The sequence below is a fragment of the Papio anubis genome, chromosome 11 (assembly GCF_008728515.1).
Source record: "Papio anubis isolate 15944 chromosome 11, Panubis1.0, whole genome shotgun sequence".
Taxonomy (NCBI): Eukaryota; Metazoa; Chordata; class Mammalia; order Primates; family Cercopithecidae; genus Papio; species Papio anubis.
In genome coordinates, this window is record NC_044986.1 from 7,490,051 (window position 1) to 7,503,331 (window position 13,281).

At 44.5% G+C, this 13,281-nt stretch overlaps 2 protein-coding genes across 6 annotated transcripts in view; one reads left to right on the forward strand and one right to left on the reverse strand.

The window, feature by feature from the left end:
- The window catches only part of DHX32 (DEAH-box helicase 32 (putative)), a 63,494-nt gene that overhangs the window by 49,395 nt on the left and 818 nt on the right, over positions 1 to 13,281 (forward strand). For all 3 annotated transcript variants that reach the window (XM_021944079.2, XM_021944077.2, XM_031652577.1), the window contains 4 exons: positions 8,524 to 8,715; positions 9,468 to 9,617; positions 11,259 to 11,446; positions 12,065 to 12,246. In XM_021944079.2, the coding sequence (XP_021799771.1) occupies positions 8,524 to 8,715; positions 9,468 to 9,617; positions 11,259 to 11,446; positions 12,065 to 12,246 (712 nt within the window). The remainder of the gene's footprint in view (positions 1 to 8,523; positions 8,716 to 9,467; positions 9,618 to 11,258; positions 11,447 to 12,064; positions 12,247 to 13,281) is intronic.
- Positions 1 to 13,281, reverse strand: part of BCCIP (BRCA2 and CDKN1A interacting protein) — a 28,773-nt gene that overhangs the window by 2,266 nt on the left and 13,226 nt on the right. The window contains exon 7 of one of the 3 annotated variants that reach the window (XM_009215607.4): positions 9,135 to 9,213. In XM_009215607.4, the coding sequence (XP_009213871.1) occupies positions 9,135 to 9,213 (79 nt within the window). Of the gene's footprint in view, positions 1 to 8,943; positions 9,214 to 13,281 lie in introns of those variants that run through there. The other 2 variants (XM_003904399.5, XM_009215609.4) reach the window with 2 other exon arrangements.

Genomic DNA, 13,281 nt, shown 5'->3' on the forward strand with positions numbered 1-13,281 from the left:
ATCACCACCTGTTGATTTCTAGGCATCTTCTTCCTCAGGTTAGTAGATGTTTGGTGAACTAGAAATGCAGGGAGAAGAAGAGGCAGGCTTGGTGATGTCAAGGATTTTTAAAAGCAGACTATATCACTGTGTTCTCTCCATGGTCACCCTTGGTGCTGCTCATTCCATGAGGCTTAAAGCTGATAACTGGGGGACAAAAGGGTTAGGGTAACAATTTATTTTTGTCTCCCGACAATACACACATAACTTTTCTGCTGTGCTTGGGGAAAATATAACTGTGGATTAACTCTGATTCATTGTTTTGGAAGCAAAAAAAGAAAAAGATGCTTGCAGCTGCTGCATTTAATTCAACTTATAATTGAAATACGCAAATCCAGCAAACTTGTTACCCTTTTCAGGATGCATGAACCATGTGAAAATGAATTTGGCATAACTAGGCTACAGGCTGTTAACTGAATTCCCCTGATCTGGACCTCTTTTTTAAAAATCAGTTTTCTTTTTCTTCCTTGGCTGCCTAACAATTGACCTCCATCCTGAATGACACACTCACTGTCTATTGGGGTGGGAGGCCTCAGGACCAGCTGACCACTTCAGTGGAAACAGATGGCCTGAGACTGCTGTTACCCTGGGAAGGCAGTGGTACCTAGATAGGAATTTGGAGAAAAACTAGCCCAAAGGGACCAGACTACAGCAGATGTCATCTTTGCATTCGGAGGCAGAACTCATTGTAGTAGTGGCCACATGACTGGTATGATCTGTGATTCTTTGGATTATGAAAAGAAAAGTGAACCCAAACACAAACAGGCATGGCGTGTTCGATAAAGCAATGCCTCATGAAAACAGGGGAAAATGTAGGAAGAAAATAAAGCTGCTGGGCGCAGTGGCTCATGCCTCGAATCCCAGCATTTTGGGAGGCCGAGGGTAGGTGGATCACCTGAGGTCAGGAGTTCAAGACCAGCCTGACCAACATGTTGAAAATTCGTCCCTACTAAAAACAAAATTAGCCAGGCATGGTGGCGCATGCCTGTAATCCCAGCTACTTGGGAGGCTGAGGCAGGAGAATCACTTGAACTCAGGAGGTGGAGGTTGCGGTGAGCTGAGATTGTGCCACTGCACTCCAGCCTGGGCAACAAGAGCAAAACTTTATCTCAAAAAAAAAAAGAAAAGAAAAGGAAAGAAAAGAAAGTCAAAGCTGCAGAGGCCAGGGATAGTGCCGGCGAAAAGAGGAATTAAAGATTCTGCAGGGCTGGGCATGGTGGCTCACACCTGTAATCCTGACACTTTGGGAGGCTGAGGTGGGAGGACTGCTTGAGGGCCAGGAACTCAAGACCAACCTGGGCAATATAATGAGACCCCATCTCTACAAAAAAATTTTTTTTTTTTAATGAGCCAGGTGTGGTGTTATACGCCTGTAGTCCTAGCTACTTGGGAAGCTGAGTCAGGAGGATCACCTGAGTTCAGGGTTCAAGGTTGCAGTGAGCTATGATCGTGCTGCTGTACTTCAGACGGCAACAGAGCAAGGCCCTGGTTCAAAAGAAAAAAAAAGATTCTACAATGGTGTCATCTGTGATGGTGCAGATCTTTCACCAGAGGATTCCTAAACCAATTCGTCAAGACCTTCTGGAATAGGATTTACCACACTAAAAGCCCAGTTTGTAAGAATACTAGAGAAGTATATGCGCTTGTTTGTAAATCACTTGGAAACTCAAGATTTGGCTTTGGAACTTACAAAATGATCTTTAAATGTTATAGTAACATTTACTATACTATATATAACATTTACATGTACTAAGAGGAGAATGGGAGGAAGCAGGCTGCCGATGGCCCTCACATATGGCCCTACCCATAGCTCTGCCGCAGCGCCTGACACCTGCAGGCAGGACTGGCACTGCCCAAACAGCCCAGAGAGTCGAGCAAATATTCTAGCACTGACTGCCAGGAGGCCACAGCCTACCTAGGTTTTTAAGTTAATGAAGGTTAGACTAGTATCTGTTTAAAGGCTACACAAAAGTTACTACTATACTCAGATGAGGGAAAGAAAGACAAATGTGAAAAAGAAAGACAAACATGCCAAAACAACTTTCCAGGGCCAGTGTGTGAGGATCCTGGAAACAATAAAGTAAATAATGTTACAGAAAATGAAAGCAAAATCTGGGAGAGGTTTTAAAGGGCCCAGAATGGAAGTACTTTTGGCTCCTGAAGCCCTTTAGGCTCTTGTGGGCCTGCTAACTATATGGCTTATCATTTAAGCTGATATGTTTTTGAGTGCAACAGTCCAGGCAGAAAGATGGCTGTGGCTTAGGAATGACCCGTCCCTACTAACAAAACAAAACAAAACAGCAGTTTAACTTAATGGAACCTGTTTATTTTGTGATGAATTCAGACAAATGGACCATCTCCCGGTGAACCTCACAGGACAGGGGCATGAATGCTGTTAATGATTAAAGGTGGAAACAGATACCACCCTGGGCAAACTGGGGTAGATGGTCCCCATATTGAGGGGACTATACCAAAAGGTGCAGGCTCTTGGGCCAGGCTGCCAGGGCTCCAAGCCTGGCCCCATCAGTCACTAGTGGGGTATTATTCAGCAAATTGGGACTCTCATTGCTTCACTTCATTTATCTGAATATGAGGATAATCAAAGCAATTGGTTCACAGAGTTATTAAGATAAATTAGTTAACACATGCATGCCCCTTAGAAAAGTGACTGGTGTATAGTAAACACTATAACATAATGATCACCATGTGAGTGACTCCTACCTGAGTCTGCACCACATGGGCCCTGAGCTGCAGAGCGTCCTAGAAAGAACAGTTTTAATGGGTGTAAGAAGCAGATAATGACCCTCAGGTATTAGGAAACATCACCAGATTGCCTCTGAGATGGCCGCAGCCAGGAAGGGCCATGGTAGATAACAGCAGGAGCACTGGACTTGGGAGTCCAGAGTCAGCTGTGCTGGCAAAGCATGCCACGTACCAGTTTCAACACTGCAGGCGGAAGGCCCAAGTTCAAAGCCTCACTTATTACATACGACAAAACAGCTGGGTGGCCATGTGGCTTTGGCAAGTCACTTGTCTTTTTCTCATCTGTAAATTTAGGGTAGAGTGTCTGCCCTCTTGTATCCTGGTGTTATTTAGAGGTACAAATGAGATGTTTATGCAAAATTGCCATGTACAGTGTAAAGGAGTAGGAGTTAGGCAAATGCCAGGTTTTGTGAACACATCCCTGTGAAATTAAGTGAAGCAGAAGGCTTTCCTCCTTGTCCTCTTCAGAACCAACTCTTAATGCTATTCCCCAGAGGCCCTAGACATCGTAGAGTCTTAGGGTCTACACCATCTCTTCATTCTTCAGTTTCTCCCCCTGTGGACTCTTTTACACAATGCCCAAGTCCCAACTCTAAAATAAATCAGAAACAGAAACTTCATTTGCTCCTTCAGCCCTCCTAAGTGATAATCGCATTTCTCTCTATCTGTCCATTTATGTAAATGTGTATATACATTAATGCAGGGGTCCCCAACCCCCAGGCCATAATGGGTACCAGTTCATGGCCCGTTAGGAACTGGGCAGAGTCTTAGCTGCTCTCTGCCCTAAGCTTTATGATTTACTATGTCAGCTCCTGGAAACTCCCTTGGTCTAAAGGCGAAAACTCCCAAGAAAGGGAGCCATTGATTCCATTTGAGAAGCAGTCCCCTGTGACTGGGGTTAGTGGTGATAATGTGGTGGTGTCACATGGCACAAAATCCTGCTCCTAGAAGTATGGAAGTGAAGGTATAGTTCCCATAAAAGGGGACAATTTGGAGGTAAAAGTGCACTTCCAGTAGAGCAGGATTCTTGATTTACATGTGCATCTCCACATATAAATGAGACCGTCCACACCAGAAGGGCCAAGAGTGAGGCTGTCCCAGATGTGTGCCTGCCCCAGAGCCTTGCCAGTGCCAATAGCACAAGATACTCAAAATAGACTGAGAGCAAATAATAATTTGAGCCTCACCCTTATAAGGAAATCATGAACCAACACCAAACATAAAGTCCTTTAACTGCTCATATGGAAAACACCCATTGTATGGTCATTTTAAAACCCATGCATTTTTTTCCTGTTTTTTTCTAGGTTGTTCTGGGACTGCCAGTTCCATACCATCTAACTACAATGCCAACTCTTGTTTAAAGATAGTTCTCTCTAATGGTATGAGGGTGGGGAGAGTCTTCAGCTAGTCACCACTACAAAAACCTGGGGCCAGCTTCCTGGCTGTAAAAACAGTTACTGGGAGTGGGGACCATTGGTAATTTGTGAAGTGGCAGGACTTTCCCAATGCCCTTATGCTTGAGGAACACTGACTAGGCGGGTGCCCTCTAGAAGGCCTGTAGTCTTCCCAAGAACATGAGCAAAGGCAGTCACGTGTGGGAGACAAACTCGGTTTCTTTCTTCCCCACTTAGTCCTTTCTGAGGCCTGGGCGGTAGGAGTAATGTGACATGCAGGGAGAGTCGAGAGGATCGGGAGGAGCCTGTGGCTGTCAAAGGTCTGCATGTGTTTCCTTCCATGTCACGGGCAGGAGCAGAGCTGGCGTATGAGAGGTCTTTGGGCACAGCAAAGCTCAGAGGAGCTGGCCTCCACCTGCCTCACGGTGTGGGTGGCACGGGGAGGGCAGTGGGGACACTGCCATTACCTGAGAGCCCTGCCCAGGGCAAGGCTGGACACAAGGATCTTGGCTCCCAACCATGGGCAGGGAGTTGAAAATGCTTTTCTTCAGTTTACCATGGAGGCTGCTCTATCTCTAATATCCTTTCCAACTCTAATGACTCAAATCCAGCCTTACTTCTCTGCCCTTATTGGGAAGAAAGGGGGTTAAGGAGTGTGGTGGAAGGAGAGGGAATGGCCCTGGCTTTGGGGACTGGTTACCAGGAGACCCCCTGCCCTATTCTCATGGAAATACATGTCCACTTTAGACAAGAGAAGGCATGATGCTGTCTCTCCTAGGCATATTCCCAGGAATCATTGCCAACTAAAACTTTTACCTGTGGAAAGTACATATAAATATGTTGGCATACATTTGCATAATGCCAGCTACCTTGAGAGGAAATTCAGTGTTTCTGAGCCATTTTTGCCAGGTTAGGCAGAAAGTAGGCCAAAGATTGTTATAACAAAGGAGAGCTGGCTGGAGGAAGCCTCCTGAGCACCTGAGTAGACAGACTTCCTGTGAGGGTTTGGGAGCCAGCCGAGGCTTCCTACCATCTGACGTCTCCAAAGCTGGCGTACATTATAAGAACACAGGAAACATGCTGTGTGGGGCTGTCAGCTCTGGAACTGCCATGGCCTTGGACTCCACTTGGCCTGTGCTGGGCTCGGAGTTAGTGCTGCATCGGCTCCTCCTCTGCTGGTTGCAGTTTAATGACCTTTCTTTGTAACTAGGTTTTCTACTGATGCCAAGGAAGGAAAATGCAGGCACATACTGGAGCTTGGCGTTTGGGGTTCCACGGAAAACAGACACACAGAACAGTGAAGAAATACTGTAATGATAGCCCTTCACATTATTTTGAGTGATGGTAGTGGAGGAGGAGTGTGACCTTGCAGTGAGCTATTCTACAGGGAGTGCAGCTGCTGTTGGCAAGCGAGCTTAATAAAAATGATGTTTGGTTCATCTCGAAATTGCCTTCAGAATAAAGCAGTCTGATTTTGCACTGCCAAAACGAAGAGGCCTGACACTAAAACACTTCTATTCCATTTGTTAGCGTTACTTACTATGGATTATACTTAAGCAGCACTGCCCTAAAGAACCCCCATCTAAACTCTTCTGCTTTTTAGCTAAAACAAGTTTATGGGCCATACTGGGAGATATCTTAAAATGCAGAATATAATATTAGCAAATCCTATTTAGTTATTTATTAATGTTCCTTCACCTCTGTAATCTGCATTCATTAACTCATTCTTTCTAATATAATAAAACCCCAAGAACATCCTCTCCTTTTCTGTTGTTAGGACCAGAAGCAGAATCATGAAGTCATTTCTGTTACTAACTGTGTGTGTGGCCAACTCAACTCCAGGGTGTAAAAGTGAATAGTAGGTGCCCTTTGGGGACAGAGCCTGGCTGTCAAGCCAGATGCTTAAACGGACAATTACCAAAGATCCTGTAACTTAAAATGCAGCAGCTTTGCTGATTTATAGAAACTGGTTTCTGAAAGGCTTTCAGTAATTAAGTTTGTACTCCAGCCCCTTCCTGCTCTGTTTAAGATGCTTATTTCTGATGCTGCTTCTTGTACTTTCTCCAGCAGATCGGCTGTTACTTTTCATGTCATGCCTCACTGATAGAACTCTTGAACTTTTTTTCTGAATAGCCCATCTGTTTATTTCCCATGATTGTGACTTCTCAAGGTCATGGTTAGTCCAGAGGTCCCCAAGAATGAACAAGTAAGACAGTAGTGCTGTATGTCAGGATCCAGGCAGGACAGGAATATCTCTGGGAAGTCATAAGCTTCTGCTCAGTTTTAAATCTTGATGGGAAAACATTCAGAAATAATAGGGAAATTCAACATATTTGTCCCAAGGTAAGGATGAAAGCCTTGCTGCAGTCGTCCAGCGGATGTCTGGGTTCCCTGCAGATTTCCCTTGAATGGTCTGGCACTGCCCCTCACTCCCAGTAGCAGATCTTTTGCCTGCGGTGGGTGTGTCAGGCTGAAGTTATACTGGTGCTTGCTCAGCTGTCCTCCCACAGGACTGGAAGTGTGGTGGGCTGCATCGCAGCTTCTCTGAGTCATTTCCCAGACCACAGTAGTAGTTTCTAATACCTTCCAGTTGTCCTGAGAGGAATGGAGGAATTTTATCAAATCGAAGTTTGTGAGTAGGTTTTGTTTTTTGTTTTGTTTTGTTTTGTTTTGTTTTTGAGACGGAGTCTCGCTCTGTTGCCCAGGCTGGAGTGCAGTGGCGCGATCTCAGCTCACTGGGTTCACGCCATTCTCCTGCCTCAGCCTCCCGAGTAGCTGGGACCACAGGTGCCCGCCACCACGCCCAGCTAATGTTTTGTATTTTTTTAGTTGAGACGCGGTTTCACGGTGTTAGCCAGGATGGTTTCGATCTCCTGACCTCATGATCCACCCGCCTCGGCCTCCCAAAGTGAGGTTTTTGAGCTACTCAGTTTGCCTGAAATTTAGACATATAGCTTAATGATCAAAGTTTAGACAGCTTGTAAGTAAGTTTTTACTATTTGTTACTTTGAACTCCCAGGAGCAGACAGGTTCGAGCGCCTCTTAGGTCCCCAGAGTCTTCAGCTCCAGCCCACTTTGCACTTACTGGAACTAAGAGAAAAACAACCTAGTGGCTCATAAATCCTGCAGTTTGGGGGTGCAGCTTCCTATTATGGAATTTGCTTCATTGTGTGACCTTTATTGCTATACCAGGAACCAGAAGGGTGGAAAAAACACATGTATTTATTTAATAAATATTAGGTTGGTGCAAAAGTAATCGCGGTTTTTGCCATTGAAAGTAATGGCAAAAACCGCGATTATTTTTGCACCAACCGATATATAGCCTTATTCCACAAAGAGAATATATTTCTTTAAATAAATGGATTTTTAAAAACTTTGGTAGAGATTGAGCATATATAATACCACATCATTATCGATGTTACATAAACTTAAAAGAGAAATAAAGAGATGGAGAGAATCAGCTTGCTATCTTTATTTCTTTATTTGCACTGGGAAATAACATCTTTGTCTACTATTTCTAGCATCTGAGTTCCAGGTCAGTTGTGATTAATTTTTCTCTGTATTATGCAATGTATTTTCCTGCTTTTCATGCTTCTCTACTGGATGCTAAACCTTGTACATTTTACCTTCTTGGGCACTGAGTATTTTTTGGAGTCCCAGAAGTATTTTTGAGCTTTGTCCTGGAATGCAGTAAATCCTTTCAGGTCCTGTTGTATAGATGTGTCAGGTGGCAGTGCCCATCTAGGATTTCTCCCTTGTGTTTTCTACCCAGTGCCTCACAAATCATGAGGTTTTCCAGCTTGGCTGGTGGGAATAGGCCCTACCCTAGGTCCTGTGTCAGCACCCCTGTTCCCTCTAATCCTCTCACATGGCTTTCTCTGGCCTGAGGTGGTTCTTTACACACATGCGCTGATCAGTGGGGCTCTGCTGCCTAGTTGAGGGAGCTCCCTCTGGCCCATGACTTATTTGTATGTCTCTCTCTGGTACTGTGACCGCGAGTTCCGGCCATGTTAGTCTCCCTGGATGCCTGGCATTGTTTTCCTACTGCAGGGAGGCTGGCAAGCTCCACCTGGGTGCCCCCCGCCGCATGCACACTGCAGCTGGGACCCTCTTCAGAGCATGAGCTGGACAATCACAGGGCTCCCCTCCTGAGTTTGCCGTCTCAGGAATAACTATCCTTCACTGCCTGGTATTTGGTGTCTTGCAAACCATTGTTTCAAATATTTTGTCCATTATTTGCTTGTTTCATGCAGGAGGGAAAATCCAGTACCTGTTTCTCCATCTTGGCCATATGAGACTCTTAAATTATTATTTTTTCCTTTCCTAGCACCAGAAAGTTTGATGCAGGCATTGGAAGACTTAGATTATCTGGCAGCACTGGATAATGATGGAAATCTTTCTGAATTTGGAATCATCATGTCAGAGTTTCCTCTTGATCCACAACTCTCAAAGTCTATCTTAGCGTCCTGTGAATTTGACTGTGTAGATGAAGTGCTAACAATTGCTGCCATGGTAACAGGTACTCTTTAATCACTATTCCTTTTCTTTTTTTGCAAATCTGCACTAGGTATAGATTTAAATGGGATCCATTTGAAATTATATTTTGAGGATAAAATAGCAGAGATGGTGATCAATTCATTTAACCTTTTGAAATGATAGTGAGGTATTTTAATCGGTTAGAAAAAGAAATTTTTCTTAATATGAAAAATTATCTTAATATAAGAAAACTAACTCAAAGTTCAGCAAATTTATACATCAGATGTATGAAAACATACTAGGTTTCTTTTACTGAAGTAATCAGTGCAGATGAAGGAAATGTGTCACTAGAGGTGTTTTTCCCCAAATAATGATGTGTGCTTGTTTTTTTATTTCCTATTGGCTTCATTCATCCTGGCTTGTATGTTTTAATTTATTCTAATACTGGGGGAACAGACCAACCATTGTGCTGTATCGGAACGGGTTCCAATCCTCTTCTTGTGTCTGGATCTCCGAGCACCTCAGGTTTTCCCTGCTCCTGCTGGAATAAAGCAGGGTATTAACCATATTCAATTGACCTTAGAAAAGCAAACACACACACACAAAAGGAGAGGGAGAATTAGGATGACTCACTCTAAATTTCTCGGATTTCTAAGTAAACAAGAATAACATATTTATTCAGAGAACCAAGACAGGAGCCATGCCACTAACAGTTGTGACCCCTCCCCTCTGCAAGTTAGGCTAAGATAAAATGTCTTCATTATTGCTAACCATGTGACATTTTTCATTTTAAAGCTCCAAATTGCTTTTCACATGTGCCACATGGAGCTGAAGAGGCTGCCTTGACTTGTTGGAAGACATTTTTACATCCCGAAGGAGATCACTTTACCCTCATCAGCATCTACAAGGCCTACCAAGACACAACTCTGAATTCTACCAGTGAGTGTAAGTGAATGCTCAGAAATTACCTATTAATTCCACCTTCCTTTCCCCAGATAAGTCTGAGTCCTTATTAGTTATTCATCAAACCTTCTTCTTCTTTAGCCCTGTTGGCCCCTTGAATGCAATGGCACTTATGACCCTAAACGCACCCACAGGCGTCTGCAGAGTGGGAGACGCTCACTCCCCCTGCTCCCGCGGAGCTCTGGTGTGCCACCACGGTGGGCCTGTACTGCCAGAGCTCCAGCACTCCACTCAGCCAGCCTTCAGAGCAAGCTTGCTTGGGGCATGGTGACGGGGACACAGACTCATACATGGTCTGCGGAGGAAGACAAGGAACAGCCACCTCTACATGCCCACTGTGTCAGAGTTGTGCTGTGCACCTTCCATATCCTGGCACATTCACCACATGCACGCAGAGAGGTTGCAGAGCTCCAGATACTGGTGCAGAATAGGCTGGGGTGCTGAGGGAAGGCTGCAGAGTTGCTGATGGAGCTTGGCAGAGGACAGCAGAGGGTGTCCAGAGAACAAAATGGCGCGTGTCAAAGCACAGCCACAAAGTCCTGTGTATGCCTGAAGGGCAGTGGGTAGATTACCTGTCACAGGAAGGTACTCAGAAGTCAACTGGAAGCTGCTATTCTGAGACAAGAGGACAAACAGGGCAAAGCAGTGTGGCAGAGGCTGGAGTCACCCATGAAGGGCAGCCAGTGAAGTCCCTCCCTGAAATTTTCCGTGATGTATCTTTTACTTCCTTTGCTCTGAAAGATGGTGTGAAAATATGTGTAGTGTGAAAAATATGACAACAATTTGAAAGACAGTAGAATTGTATAAAGAACAGGGAGTTACTGTTTCAAAGCTGAACAGAAAAAGTTGTCAGTGGAGCCAGAAGGTACACGGGAATTTGGTGGCATCTTTTGAGGGCATGCTGAATGGGTGACAGTAAGTACGTGCTCTCATTGCTCCGAGTGGCACGAGTGGACAGGACGGGGTAAATGAGGGTCTTCTGCCTGCGGTGCCATGGCCATGTACATTCCCAGGTCCATCTTAAGTAATTACAGCTGGCCAGAAAGACTAACTTCAGACTCACCCACATGCCTGAATTTTAATATAAAAGTTACAGCTAGGGTAGATGAGCTTAACTGTAACATAATTAATTCCCAAATCAACCTGGTAGTAATCCTTTTCTTATCATTCAATAAAATATGAGATATTTCCATAGATCAGAGGAATTTATACTGTGGGCTTTTTTCTGCCTAGTTTGATTAAATGGGGCCACATACATCCTTGCTGTATGCATAGAGACAAAATATAGATCTTACAAAATCCTCTCTGGCCTTTATGAGCCACAGGTTAGTGAAATACATCTTCAGTCACCACTAGGAAGTTTCCAGTTGGCTGGGATCACAGAACCCCAGCAGGTGGCATAGGTGCTGTCAGTGGCACCGTCTCCCTTCCTGGTAGTGCCCTGACAGCCGACCTCGCAGCCACCAGAAATCCTTGTCCTTGCTGCCTTCCTGCCACTCACCTGTGTGGCCTCCTTTGTAGGAGAGGAGAGCACAGGGCTTAAAGATGGCAACTGCCTGGCCTGGGCTCTTTAGAGCTTCTGACAAATCATTTCTAAATAGCCTTGTGTTCTTTCCCTCCTAGACTGTGTTGAAAAGTGGTGTCATGATTACTTTCTCAACTGTTCAGCACTCAGAATGGCAGATGTTATCCGAGCTGAACTCTTAGAAATTATCAAGCGAATTGAGCTTCCCTATGCAGAACCTGCTTTTGGCTCCAAGGAAAACTGTCTAAACATAAAGAAAGCTCTTCTGTCTGGTTACTTTATGCAGGTGAGAGGGGGTGGGGTTGCCTCGGCATAGGCTCCCCTGAATTGCACATACCCAGGACATGCTGCCAACAATCGCTCACTTAGGATGATGATTTCGACATTAAGTAAAACAAAAATCCATGTTATTATTAAAGATTTGATACTTAAATATCCTTCCCCTCAAGGGAATAAAGGGCCAAGGCAGAATATGTAGTCTTAATGGAGAAAAATGACATTTCAGTATGGATTTCCTCATCTGTAAAGTAAGGTTCCTACATCACAGGGTCATTGTGTGCTAAACACCAAGTGTAAAGCACTTGGCATTGGAGTGTATGTCGCCCATAGTATGGCGGGTAGTATGCTACGTTTCATCTCATGGCCAAAACATTAACCTCACAGCTGCACCGTTTTAGCACAGTGCCCTGCTGTTGCTCGAGTTAGTTAACATCACTGTCTCAAAGTTTTAGGCAAAACATGCTTATGGCTTATTTTCTACATGTGAAAATAGGAAACATGAGTGGCAAATTTTAGTTTTAACTATCCCGTATGAAATACTTTGGTATTTTCTTCAACAAACATTTTTGTATAATGATCTCCGTATTAATACAAAATCTTTTTTCTTTAAAACTCTGCCTTTCAGATTGCTCGGGATGTTGATGGATCAGGTAACTACTTAATGCTGACACATAAGCAGGTTGCTCAGCTGCATCCCCTATCTGGTTACTCAGTCACCAAGAAGATGCCAGAGTGGGTCCTCTTCCATCAATTCAGCATTTCTGAGAACAACTACATCAGGATTACCTCAGAAATCTCTCCTGAACTGTACGTTTAATGGGGAAGAAAGGGTTGTATTTTTTGTTTTATTTCATACCTGTAGGAGTAAATGACAAATTTGGCTTTTATTCTTAGTTCTAAAGTTTATACTGATGCAATCTTAATTTATGTTGAGAGTACCTACTAAGGGCAGGCCTCTGTGGATACCTAAGAAATGTCCTTGCCTTTAGGAGATTACAGCAGAGAAAAGAGTGTAGAAATAAAAACAAAGACCATGTGTCTTTAAGAGGAACAGAATGCTAGAGAAATGCACTGTTTGCAGGTGCATTGACCTTGAGAGGAATGAGCTCAGCCATCTTTCAAGAGCCACTGCAGTTGGAGTTGTCGGGGAAGAGGAAGGAGGGGAGGCTGAAGAGAGAGGCAGGCACCACCAGAAGGTGTAAGGCTTTGTGAGCCACATAGTTTACATTTTATCCAAGTGCAGTACACAGCAATTGGAGCATTTTAAGCAAGAGTAGCATCTTCTCAATATAGTTTTAAGGATCACTGTAGCTGGCCAGGCACCTTGGGAGGCCAAGGCAGGAGGATGGCTTGAGCCCAAGAGTTCAAGACCAGCCCTGGCAACATAGCAAGACCCCATCTCTACAAAAGAAAAAAATTAGCTGGGCATGGTGGCATGCGCCTGTAGTGCCAGCTACTTGAGAGTCTGTGGCAGAGGATCGCTTGAGCCCAGGTCAAGGCTGCAGTGAGCTATTGTCACACCACTGCACACCAGCCTGGGAGACAGACCAAGACTCTGTCTAAAAAGAAAAAAGAACTGTGGCTGCCACATGAATGGAAAGGAGAGGCAGTGGCGAGAGTGTGACTACTCTGCTAGTCTTTGAGAAGCCACTAGAGTCTGGATCCATTTTGAAGTTTCCACTACTATTCCGGCAAGTAGTGTTCAAGGCAGCAACCAAGAGTGACTCATAGGTGTCTGGCTTACGCAGCTGGATGTGGAGTGGTACTAGTTAAAATGAGAAAGAAGCAAAGATACCCCTACCCAAAGCTCTCCTAAGCATACATGATCGGTGCCTCTCATAT